Source organism: Python bivittatus, unplaced genomic scaffold (assembly GCF_059951505.1).
Source record: "Python bivittatus isolate LINGU-HERP-01145 unplaced genomic scaffold, Pbiv_v1 ctg000840_np1212, whole genome shotgun sequence".
Classification (NCBI taxonomy): Eukaryota; Metazoa; Chordata; class Lepidosauria; order Squamata; family Pythonidae; genus Python; species Python bivittatus.
In genome coordinates, this window is record NW_028277113.1 from 21,059,701 (window position 1) to 21,073,630 (window position 13,930).

At 34.2% G+C, this 13,930-nt stretch overlaps 1 protein-coding gene across 4 annotated transcripts in view; it reads left to right on the top strand.

The window, feature by feature from the left end:
* Positions 1-13,930, top strand: part of CARMIL1 (capping protein regulator and myosin 1 linker 1) — a 151,803-nt gene that overhangs the window by 120,265 nt on the left and 17,608 nt on the right. For all 4 annotated transcript variants that reach the window (XM_007421932.4, XM_025175171.2, XM_007421933.4 and 1 more), the window contains 3 exons: positions 11,017-11,083; positions 11,345-11,541; positions 12,096-12,202. In XM_007421932.4, the coding sequence (XP_007421994.1) occupies positions 11,017-11,083; positions 11,345-11,541; positions 12,096-12,202 (371 nt within the window). The remainder of the gene's footprint in view (positions 1-11,016; positions 11,084-11,344; positions 11,542-12,095; positions 12,203-13,930) is intronic.

Sequence of the window (13,930 nt, forward strand, 5' to 3'; positions counted from 1 at the left end):
GAAGCCAAGCCATGTAGGGCTTTATAGGTTAATACCACATTTCTGAACAGCAATTAAATCATATTTTTATGCCTTATTTATTTTTATGGGAATCTTTTTTTTACTTACAATAGAGATTGTATCACATCAAATCTTTATTACAGCCATAAGACCAACAGAAAGAAAAGGATAAAACAGGTAAAAATTAAAAGATAAAAAGAGCCAAAAACAAAGGAAATTAGTACAAATTGTCAGAATCAAGGGGGTTTACAATATACTGTATGTTTCAAGAATGTTCGTATTCCTTGTAAATAGTCATTCTCATTATAGCATATTCTTTTCCTTGAAACCTGAGTCCACTGAACAGATATAAGAAAGTTTATTATAAATAATGTGTTTGCTTTTATTTGTCTAAGACTGTTCTGTTTTAGACTTTTAATGAATTATTTTGAATGCATACAAAAAGAATTATCCATTTTTGAAAAAATATTGTATATTATATCTATGCTGCAAGTCATTTTAGTGTCCTTTTTTATATAGTTTCTGTTTTCAAAATGTTTAAGAGTTGTAGCACCAAATGTAATTTTCAAATAATATAGCCATTTATAAGGAAATTAATTTTACCAGATGACAGGCAAGTTTTTAATTTTTACATTAAAAGGGAAATGAAAATCACATTTTAAATATATTGATAGAATCAAATGAAATTTGCAAGCATTTTACCCCCATTAATGGGATCATTTAGCAAATTTTAGAGGAGCGGGTTCAGAGGCATTTGGCTCAAAATTATTTTTATAGGTTTGAAGGTTCTAGAAAGGATACCCTTGCTCCTTTTTTTTTTTTTTTTGGTGGTCAAATGTTATATAAATGATTTGGCCCCTGTTAAAACATCTACAGGATTTTTAAAAGCTAAATGGAACAAATTTGTGCATGAAAATTCTTCTAATTTGAGACGAGACAAAAAGAGTAATTGGTTCCTTCCTGCTTCTCTATGTTGCAAAAAGCAGACTTGACCCAGAATTTACCAGGCAAGTACGTAATGTATACCTTGCTAGGTCTCACAGATTCTGCAAGATTTTTTAACATTCCTGGACCTAAATGTTACATATAACATAGGCCAGTAAACACTTCTGGAGTTCCGTGACTTGACAGCCTTGGCAAAACTCTTGACTGTTACTAGGTTCTAATATTGTCAGCCACAAAAAACGCACTCTTTTCTTCCATTGTTATTTTTCCTTGCATGGAAATCTTGGTGAGAAAAATATCAATTTTTGCACAAACGTTGTCTACATCTATCCAAATCATTGAAAAAGCTTCTGGAGGTTTCACATTCAGTCTGTCACTGAGGAGCTTCATTCCAGTTTGGAGTAAGACTAGCATTTTTCCAGGATTTCTTTTATAGCATTAGGAGTATTTTTAAAGTTAAGTGATAACTGAACAAGTTCCGTCTGCACGAGATTTCGGTGTTGGAAAACTCAGGTCTGTCACAACAGCTATCCTGGAAGAGCGTGTGTCAGCATCACAGGAACTATCAGAGGGCTGATAATTGATTGTAACATCCAGATCAGACACAGTCACTTGAGCTTTTTGTAGGGTGCCTGTTAGAGGCAATCTCTGTATTATATACAGAAACACTGTATATAATAGAGACACTGACAATACAAAGCAGCAGTATTTTAACTAATCTCACCTTCCAGGGTATTTATCATTGTTATTTGGAGGACCAGCAATCTTTTCTATGGGCTTAGAAGGGACAGTTGTCACAATCTTTGCACTGTCGCTCATGTTCCCTTATCTCATTTTTAATTTTTTTCTCTCTGTGTGACTTTTGAGAACTGCTAAGGACCAGATGATTTTTATTATGTCCTGATACATAAAACCATAGAACTCAAAGAGGGTATACTTTCTTTTTCACACGACTGTATTTAAGATGGGCAGCTATATGCATTTTATGAATGTTTCCCCATTCATTTTTCACTTTTTCTAAGATAACCTGGTTTTGCCCCTACTTTCTCAGCTGACGACTGATTAAATTGAAAGTCTTGATGTATTTGGCTGTGCCTCTCCAGAGAAAAGGACTGATTTGAAAGTCTCGGATTGCCCTCCAGAAAATACATAAAACAGAAATATGCAATAAAAAATAATTTTGTTTTTACATTACATGTTAATATCATTGTCCTTGACACTAGAATATTGAATGAATATATTTGCCCTTCACTGAGCATTTAAATACCATAGATTTACGAAGCAGGACTTGAACATTTGAACATGTAACACTGAGTTATGATACTGTGTCAATACTAGTACACTTCAAGTTGAAGGCACTACTAGCCCTTAATCATTTTGGCCAGAAACGTGCATCCATTCCATTAAAAATTAAGATTCTCAACATTTTGTAAAGAGCTGTTAAATCTGTACGAAATATCTTCATTTTACCCTGCCCCTTCTGTTCACCTGTACAGTTCAATTTGCACACCCTTCAAAGAATTTATCTGGAGGGAGATTGTTTCACATCTATATACATCTGATATAGAGCTATTGCTATTTTTTTCTTAACACGAAAAGTTTGTCTCTCCTTTTTGCATAGCTCTGTTTTTGTATTTTTTTTATTTGCCAAATTTCAGCACTGCTTGCCCCTTCCTTCTTTCCTCTAAAACTGCTTCCGCTTTTTCTGCTGTCCGTTCATATTCTTTTATCTTTCTCTTTTGGCTGCATGGAGACTCTCTGCTGTACAAGTGTAAGTATTTTTTTTTTAAGTCCTGCTGTTTCTAGCCTACTTTGCTTTCTTGCTCCATTTGCTTCTCAGCTGTCTTACTAAACTCTAGGGAGCGTACAGTGTAAGTCTGCCATTACAGGAGAAATAAGTAGCAGTTTGGAACAAGGTTCAGTTTTACAGGAAGTTTTCGCTAGCTTGACGTGTGGTGAATTTAAAACATACTTCACAAGGTACAAGTCCACAAGCAAGCAGAATGCTCACATAAAACCATTTAACATAGATTGATTCAGGTTTTATTAATAGTAATATCAGTTCAATGAAATGAAAGTTTCAAAGAATCAGAAGGTATTATTTTTCTGTCACTGTATGGTCACATATTTTCTGTTGCATAGAATTATTTGTGCTTGCCATGCTATATGTGCTCCTTGGAAGGGAGAAAAGAAAAACTGACTGCATCTGGCCAGAATGAAAATCCATTCACCAAGTTTGAGAGCCTGGAAAAGGGTACAAAAGGCAGCAGAAACAGAGTGTACTGTGTTTGTTTTGCCATAACTTCAGCTCTAATTATGCCAAACGGTAGCATATGAGACGTTTCTGAAAACCAAGACTGATACTCTATGTTTTAAAATATAAATCCCACTTCATTTATAAGAGGCCATAACAGGGAAATACTTATTTTTCCCTTGGGAGATGACAGAATCAATATGTGAGAATTCTTACCATTGTTTCTTAAATGTACATTTCCTCTGACATGTACTACTGGAGAGAAAATTGATTTGAAGTGGGATGTAATGTGTTTTTTTTTGTAATCATCATAAATCTCACCTTAGAAATCCAGAGAAGCCATTTTATTTAGAAATGGAGCTTTATTTGGGAAAAGGAAGAATTTGCTTATTCTTCATTGAAGTAGCCATGATAGCTGGAAACTTCTGTTTCCAGTGTGTATCAATTTTGCATTTGTTCATCATAAGTCTTTTTACTTTTTCTTTCTTTTTAAACCTTTTCATGTTAATCCACATTGTTAACATATTTTAGTTTGATGTAATAATTATAAAAAAATTAGTCATTCATATTCTATTTGCATAATAAATACATTTATTTAAGAATTCAGAGATTTGCATTATTCTTGAGAATATTATTTTATAAAATATGTGTGCATTTACTGTATGATACACATTTTAGTACAATCTGATTTATTTTAAAGCATAACTTAGTTCCAGTAGTGCCCCAGAAAATGTTAATAAGTTTGGTTTGTTTAAAAATGTGTACTGAACAAAATCCTTCAGCATTTTGACCTCAGATTCTCTATCCATAATACTGTACCTTCCTCTTGCAATTTATGAAGACTTGAATTTGTACATTTCTTGTAGTCTGTCTGCTCTTCCCAGTCCCTGTATCTACTGTGCTTTTTCTTTATGCGTTTCTGGTAGGGAAAAAAGTGAGCCCGAAAGATATTTTATTATTGGTGATTTAGCATTTTAATAAATGTGCTGCATTTATTACTTATAATGATCCTACTAAGATATATCACATAGACATTTTATCTTGACTGTGGATCAGATAATTCTATGTAAATCTAATTCTCATATATGGAAATTATGGCAAGCATACATGTTAATATAGAGAGAAAAAGCGAGAGTACAACTTTTAAGTGCTTCACAACAAGAATATACTTTTTTTTTTAATTCTAGATCAATATTGTTCTCAAGTAGATTATTTTGGAGTATATCAATCCATAATTGAATGGACAAATAAATGAAATGTAGCTATTATAGCTGTATCAGATCATGCTTCAGTAACAATATCAGTTAGAACAAGAAAGAGTCATCCCAGTCTTTCTAGATGGTATTTAACTATGTTTTATTAAAGGGTCCGCTTTACTAACAAGAGTTGAAGTTTTTATATATACAGTCAGGTCCAGAAATATTGGGACATCGACACAATTCTAACATCTTTGGCTCTATACACCACCACAATGGATTTGGAATGAAACAAACACAATGTGCGTTAACTGCAGACTGTCAGCTTTAATTTGAGGGTATGTACATCCAACTCAGGTGAACGGTGTAGGAATTACAACAGTTTGCATATGTGCCTCCCACTTGGTAAGGGACCAAAAGTAATGGGACAGAATAATAATCATACATCAAACTTTCCCTTTTTAATACTTGGTTGCAGATCCATTGCAGTCAATCACAGCCTGAAGCCTGGAACGCATAGACATCACCAGACGCTGGGTTTCATCCCTGGTGATGCTCTGCCAGGCCTCTACTGCAACTGTCTTCAGTTCCTGCTTGTTCTTGGGGCATTTTCCCTTCAGTTTTGTCTTCAGCAAGTGAAATGCATGCTCAATGGGATTCAGGTCAGGTGATTGACTTGGCCATTGCATAACATTCCACTTCTGTCCCTTCAAAAACTCTTTGGTTGCTTTTGCAGTATGCTTTGGGTCATTGTCCATCTGTACTGTGAAGCGCTGTCCAATGAGTTCTGCAGCATTTGGCTTAATGGGAGCAGATAATATTGCCCGAAACACTGCAGAATTCATCCTGCTGCTTTTGTCAGCAGTCACATCATCAATAAATACAAAAGAACCAGTTCCATTGGCAGCCATACATGCCCACGCCATGACACTTCCACCACCATGCTTCACTGATGAGGTGGTATGCTTAGGATCATGAGCAGTTCCTTTCCTTCTCCATACTCTTCTCTTCCCATCACTCTGGTACAAGTTGATCTTAGTCTCATCTGTCCATAGGATGATGTTCCAGAACTGTGAAGGCTTTTTTAGATGTCGTTTGGCAAACTCTAATCTGGCCTTCCTGTTTTTGAGGCTCACCAGTGGTTTACATCTTGTGGTGAACCCTCTGTATTCACTCTGGTGAAGTCGTCTTTTGATTGTTGACTTTGACACACATACACCTACCTCCTGGAGAGTGTTCTTGATCTGGCCAACTGTTGTGAAGGGTGTTTTCTTCACCAGGGAACGAATTCTTCGGTCATCCACCACAGTTGTTTTCCGTTGTCTCCCGGGTCTTTTGGTGTTGCTGAGCTCACTGGTGCGTTCCTTCTTTTTGAGAACGTTCCAAACAGTTGTTTTGGCCACACCTAATGTTCTTGCGATCTCTCTGATGGGTTTGTTTTGTTTCTTCAGCCTAATGATGGCTTGCTTCACTGATAGTGACAGCTCTTTGGATCTCATCTTGAAAGTTGACAGCAACAGATTCCACATGCAAATAGCACACTTGAAATGAACTCTGGGCCTTTTATCTGCACATTGTAATTGGGGTTCTGAGGGGATATCACACACCTGGCCATGGAACAGCTGAGAAGCCAATTGTCCCATTACTTTTGGTCCCTTACCAAGTGGGAGGCACATATGCAAACTGTTGTAATTCCTACACCGTTCACCTGAGTTGGATGTACATACCCTCAAATTAAAGCTGACAGTCTGCAGTTAACGCACATTGTGTTTGTTTCATTCCAAATCCATTATGGTGGTGTATAGAGCCAAAGATGTTAGAATTGTGTCGATGTCCCAATATTTCTGGACCTGACTGTATATATATGTACTGTATACAAACACACACACACACACACACACACACACACATATATATATATATATATATATATATACACGCGCATGCACACGCACACATGCACACACACACGTTTTGTAAATGTATTGGTTGGCACTCCTTTGAAATATACATGTATTACTGTTTAAAATGTATGAGGAAAAAAATCAAAAGTTAAACAAAAATGGGGTGGAGTTAAGTAACTTGCATAGATATGCAAGATTACATCAGAATTATATAAAACTAAACAGGAAGTTAATACTCTTTATGCACTTAAAACAGAATATTTATTGAATTGTATAAAGCAAAGATATTGGGAGCAATTAAAAGACCTGCTAAAATTACTAGCCTCTCAGTAGAAACAGTTCCAATAGTGTAATAGTATCTTGACTATTTAGGATACCCAGAGTAAAGCTTACAATGATTTTGGCACAATAAATCATTTTTTAAATTTACTCTGAACTGTATAATAATGTCAAATATCAACAAGAAAGAAATTATTTAGTTTTATTGAATAAGATTATACATGATGTTTCTAAGATTACACATGATCAAGCTGTCTACTTAATTCCCTATCTTGATGGTTATCCCATTGAGTGTTATAAGACACACTAGATTCTTTGCCCAGTACTATTGAAAGTCTATAATTATGCTTTCTAAGTGAGATTTTTCCATCTTCCATCAATGAGTCTTGTATAATAGTGATTTTGAAGGCCGGTAAACTGTCCCTGACTTTCCCTGTCTGATTTGTTAAATCTTGATGCAGAAATATTGATAGTCACCCTGGCATATAGATTATAATGCTATGTTCAATTATCCATTTATTTATATTGTTCAACAGTTCAGACATCTGTAATAATTTTAATAGTTGCTTGAATTATTTTAAATACCTGTTTCAAGGATCATTTTTTCATCTGTGGATGTATAAATATCAAACTTTTCATTTCAGATAAATTTCTCTAACTAAATCCAGATAAATTATAACATACATGGTTAAAAATCCATTGAGTTATAAGGAAAGATAAATGCTGTAAAATGCTTTTTCACATTTGAGAAATACCCCAGGGAATATTTTAAAAGTCTTGGCAGTCAATCTCACTATATTGGAAGTATAAAATTAGCAACATTTACTCATATGATATAGGTTTGTTCTATTGTCCTGGTTTGGGTTAATATCCATCACTTTATTATTATGGTGTGTTACAAGGATTAATATAGATTTAATGATGGGAATGTACTATTTATCTATATATTCCAAAAACCTTGAACTTATCACTGTAGGAAGAATTATTGATTTATCAAGCAGGGTGGGAACAAAACATTGTTTTTTAATGTTAAAAAGGCAGCGCAACCCCAGATTTACAATGTTGATACAGTATGTGTTCACTTTTTCCTTATAAACTTGGAGAAGACCATTACTTGTCCGTTTGTGAAAGACACAATAAATCCCAATCTATAATCTTGGCTTATCAGTATATATTTGCTTTCTGTTTTAAACTGACACTATAACAATGTAATAGAAAGATTATCAATATTATTTCTTGTGATCAAGACTTAATGCTGTGTTTAGAAATTTGGCTGTATGAATTTCTACATGTAATATACCATTTGTCTTGTTCCCTTTTTCCTTTTTTTCTGATTGTTTTTCCCCTTTTCCCACTCTTTTTTCTATATTAAATCAATAAATGAACAATAAAAATGCATTTCACCTATGTAGATATTTTAGGAGATGGTAACGTAGGTGATGAAAAAGTTGGATTGACTCTGCTATGGTGAAAACTCAAAATATCTGAAGCTTTGTAGCCCTGAAGAAAGCATGACAAGGATATATATTTTGTAAAAAAATGGATAAAGAAACATTATTCTAGACCCCAAGGTCATTTCATAAAATTAAATATGGGGAGATTGTAAGACAGATAAGAGGACGTTTTTCCTTCCAACACTACCAGAAAATGTAGTCAACAACTCTGGGTGACTCACAATAATCAAAGTACATATGCATGTTGTACCATTGATATTCTTGTTTGGCCATTTTTGTAGCTTTTTTCCTAAATATATTTATTCAGTTCTACACTGAAGTGTATATCATGAAGTGGGGGGCAGGGGTCAAGACCCACAAGTTTTACGGTTAGTATGAGGAGAGCATGCAAATGGAGAACATAGATATGGTTAAAGGAAAAATTGTCCCAAGGAGAAGTACATTTTCTTAAATTTCCCTACTGTTTTCACTTTTATCACCAATCCTTTTTCACCATACCACTACATTTAGTAATTCCTATTTACTTCCCAAAAACTGGCAGCCAGTGAAGGAGAAAGCTCCTTGGACATTCCTATAGCTCGCAAGTCACAGGTACACCAGGATAACAAAAACATAAAGTCCTGAATTGGACTAAATTTTAGAATTAATTAATATCTACTTTAATTTTTATTTTGCTCAAAGTAAAAGTTACAATTATTACTACAGAGTTTGGGGTTAGTTTTCTTTCTTAAAATTGGCAGTTCTTTGCTGAGTTACCTCTCTTTTTCCAGTTTAGTAAAATGTATTGCTGTCTTGTAATACTATATGCTGTGTGTTTCTCCTTCCTTCCTTCAGATCATTTGCTATGGTTAGGAGAATTGGAAAGACGCTTCCCTTTCCACTTCTCCTAACCATTCAGATAAATGTTTGTTCCACGTACTAGAGAGGGAAGAATAACCAAAGAGAGGCCTGAAGGCACCTGGCACTTTAAATCTGATTGTTAGAAATATTAGTTGCCTCTCTGACCAAAAGATTTCAGACTTCTTCCTATAAGACCAAATATAGGCAACCACTAAAAAATTGCCAAGGTCTTAGCAATAGCTATGGCTTAGTAAAGTTGGTTTGTACATTATTTTTATTACCTATTTTTTCAGGCCTGTCTTAAAAGACCATGTACTTTTAAGTTTTGTATTTATGTTCTCATTGATTTGGGAAAAGGAAGGAAGGAAAGAAGGCATGCCTCACTTACAAAAATATAAATAAATGTAAATGTTTGTTTAAATAAAGACCCTCACACTATGTGTATGTAGTATTAAAATAAAGTACTTAAAATTTGCAAGAAAACCACGATATGCAGTGCTGGGTATTTTATTTTTATTCAGTGTAGTTTGCTAAAATTAGATCTCAAACATAGCCTCTTTTATAAATCCAGTATAGGAGGATTTTCCAGGTCACTCTCTTGGTTTTTTATTTGTATATCCCTTTTAATAAGACATCAGCCACTTTCTTTTGTATGTCCAATATAGCATCTTTTTCCATATCATTCTTGTAGCTTGTAATTTGTAAATACACTTTCAGATCAATCTTAGTTTTGTCCTGTAAAACTTGTCCCTCTTCCATAACAACTTTTAAACACAGTCTATCTATAGAGGCAGACACTCTTAAAATTAACTTCTGGATCCATTGTTCAAAAATATCCTTCAATATGTTCAATGTTAAAATATTTTGCTCCATTCTGTATTAGTAAGTCAAATTTAAGTGGTGTTCTCCTTTAATTGTAATCTTTAGTTCCTTCTAGTTCCCTCTAGCATCCAACCTTCAAAGTTCCATCCTATCATTTTTGTTTTTGTTTTTTAATCTTATTTCAAATCCATCTGGACCCTTAGTCCATTTGTAACTTTCTAAAATTAAAGTTTTAATCACCCTTTTGCTGTTTATTCCAGAAAAAAAAAAAGTTAAGTCCTTAAACTTGAATTTAAAACTTCTTTCACTAAGGTTTGTAGGAAACTCACTTGTTGATCCAAAGGTTCCTAATAGCTGGAAAGCAGTGTCCTTAAAGGGGCTGACCAAGAGCATCTGTAAGGAGCACTTGTGGGCAATCTCAGGTCCTCTCCTTGTCTGGAGAGGAATTACGAAGAGCTGGTCTACTCTTCATTCCGCTGCGGTTTTTGGCTCTGCTTTTATGGAGCCATCTTCAGTTCACCATTTCTTCCCTTGAAGTCCCAGATTTTGATATCTTCTCAAAATAATACTGTGCAAATTTATGGTGGGGATTGTTTCATCATATTTTATCATCTCAGAGCTGTCACTTCATTTATTGAATACAGGTAATCCCCAGTTTAAGAACGAGTTCCGTTCCCAACGTCTGTCCTTAAGTCGAATTTGTATGTAAGCCGGAACAGTATTATTGTATAATACTATATAAGTAGTATTGTGTAATTAACTTGAACCTTGTGTATTTAACTCAAATCAATGTGTATTTAACTCAAATTTTGCTACAATAGGCTTTCTTCTAACTATGGGTCGTCTGTAAACCAGACGTTCTTAACCCAGGGGCTACCTGTAATTAAGTTTGAGGCATGACATCAACAAACAGAAAGCACCACTGAAGGGTAACCTGACTGCAAACAATGCTTAGCATAAGATTTCAGTTTTTTAAAAAAATAAGGATGCTGTAAGATTTTCTCCACTCTTTAAAAAAAAAAAAATCCAATATAGATGCAGGATCTATGTAATGCTCATTTTTCAACCACATTAATAAATAAAACAAAATGTGATGTTGCCTTTTCACTTTGAAGTTTAACATCAAGTTTGGACTATTTCCAACACTACAATCATAAATATTGATTATTGACAGCTTAGTTAAGTTTCCTTGACTTGTGATCCAAATGCTATGTTGCTCCATCTTTCATAGCTGTTTTGATCATTGCAGTACTATAGTTAATTTAATTATTATTACTTATGTCCCAAAAGGCAATTATGTTCCCTTTCCATTTTATCTCTAGATGACTCCCAAATCTAAAAGGAAGAGTATCCATAGCCGAATGTTAAGGCCCGTATCCAGAGCTTTTGGTAAGCTTGATTTTTTGGGAGTGATGCTTTTATTCCATGTTTTGTAAAATGATCACTGCAAGCTAGACTGGGAAAATGAAAAACATTCCCAAGGAGACAATGGCAAGCCACTTCCATACTGTTATCAAGAAGACTACTTATACACATTGAAGCAGTCTTCATGAGTTGAGTTTGACTCGAAAGAATCTTTACGTTTTTAACAAGAGAGATATGACTGGAAAGAGAAATATAACCCTAGTATGTTTTAAATGTTTTCTTTAGAAATGGAGTTTGACCTTGACAAAGCATTAGAAGAAGTTCCTATTCACATAGAGGACCCACCATTCCCTTCTGGGAGGTTGGACAAACGGACTTCTGGGTTCATTTCAGAACTACCTTCAGAGGAAGGGAAAAAGCTGGAGCATTTTACTAAACTTAGGCCTAAAAGGAATAAAAAACAACAGCCAACACAATCTGCCGTGAGTTAATCTGTTACTGAAGACATCATACTTCATATATATGTAACTAATGCCCATGTCTCAAGAAACTTGATATCCACATAACCTCAGGGCCTTCATAAGGAAATTGTGCCTTCTGAAAACAATAGGCAATTATGTTTTTAACCACCATAACAACAATAGCATCACTTAAAAATTCTAGGTTAAGTATAAATAGTGATAGACAAGTTGGCTTTAGTCTTCTCTTTTTCCTTTTTCAATTTATGGATTTTTTTTCTTTTGGAACAGAGGTTTAGCTCTTCACAGATCAGTTTGGAAGATGTCTGCATGAAAATGCTGATATGTTTTGGCACACCCGGCCCTTGATATAAACATTTTTAATATTGTTTATATTAATTCATGTAATGTTGTGGTTATTTTATTTTAAAACGACATTATAAAATTTGTAGGTATAGGAAATCAAAAATTGGTTGCATTCTGGTTTATATATTTGGGAATTGCAAATTCAATTGGCCTATGTTAAAATGTCCACTAAACAAATTCCTCCACGTCCTTAAGGCTGTACGTTTTATCAGGTGAGTCCTGCAAACCTTCAAGAGGGAGAACAGAATGGACTTATGGGAAGAGTAGATGAAGGTGTTGATGAATTTTTCACTAAAAAGGTGACAAAAATGGATTCAAAGTAAGTTATCTAAATATTCTTAATTTACAATACACATAGAAATTGATGTACAGTATTATAAAAGAGCATTTTATGTATATATGTTTTAAATTTTGTTTTAAATAGAAAACATTAGCAATTATTGCTAAGGATAATGTAGTACAGGTAGTCCTTGTTTAGTGACCACAATTGGGACCAGCAACTCAGTCGTTAAGCGAAGCAGTCACTAAGTGAAACCGCAATGGTGCTTACAATTTTACTTCAGCTTTCCTTTGCTTTACAGACCTGTAAAGGTCATAAATGCGAAGATTGGTCACAAAGTTACTTTTTCATCACCATCATAACTGTGAATGGTCACTGTATGAGCCAGTTGCTAAACAAGGACTACCTGTAGACTGCAGTTGATATAATAGCTAATCTTTTAAAGTTAATAATATAAGTTAAAGTCAATTTTTAAAACCAATGTCTCTGTCCATATTAAATCCACAGTTTTGGAATTTTTGATACTTCCTTCTCTAAACCATTTTTCTTCTCTTTTCCTTCAGTGTCCTCTTATTCATTTGTCCACAGTTATATTTAATTTTGGCTATGGTGACCTACATAAAGTTTTCAGGATCATAGTGTTTAATCTGATAAAATGGCATCCATTTGATTCAATAACATAATCAAATAAAGTTAAATAGATTGAAGGGTAACGAGAGAAATACTGAGAAATTGCAGCTAAGAAATAAGAAATGTGCCAAACAGCACTGAACTAATGCAAATATTTGTGTGTGTGAGAAGGTAAATGGTAAGTTATTTGTTCAGCTGCATTCAATGTAGTGTTTTTGCAGCTATGTTATGTTCTGTGACATAGCATTACATTCTTTTTCGTATGAAACTGAATATGATTTTGCTTGGTTATATGGTTTTACTAGTTAAGTATGAATTTTACATAAATTTTACTCTTCTGATCATATAAACTGCATTTTTATTTATAATCAGTATGTATAGGGAACTGAGTCATGCAACATATAGAACTGGGATGTAACCTGAAGAATATAAAAATTGAGCTAAATTGTAGTTATTTCAGAGGCCACTTTATGTGTTTGACATTCACTTACAAAACCCCCCCCACTGATGCTGAGAAAATAGGATGTCTTAGTAATTAAGCAAGTGTGAATAGCCATTAAATTGCAAGCAGATGGCAAAAATCAAGAAAGTCAAATTTCAGAATCAATGTGCTATGTGGCAAATTGCTAGTGATACAAAAAACTGCTAAATTGTAAATTGTAAGTTGTTAATGTCACTTTTTGTTTAATCAGATTTGCTTCTGACTAGCTATTAAAAGAACCTTGAAGATGCTGAAAAGACAATTACACAAGTTAGATTTTAGCCAATAGCCATTGTATCCTAATAATCTTTTTAAATACTTTAACACTGAAATAAAAGAATAATAAACCAATGCATACCAAGAAAGAAAAGAATAATAAACCAACGCATACAAGAAATAATGACTAAGAAATCTTAGGATTCATCCTCATCTCCCACTTACTGCAACACAAAGAAGACTCAGTAATTGTTTTAAGGAACATGTCCTCTGCTCCAGAAGAAGACTAAAGTCATATTTAGCTGCCCTAGTGTGAAAGTGATGTTTTCCTTCTTCCCCCAACACAAAACTTACCATGTGGATAATCTAAGGCAACTCAGTGACAATACTGTGATGTAATGTCATGGTTAGGAATCTGCCCAGTTCCAGTTAGCCACTTG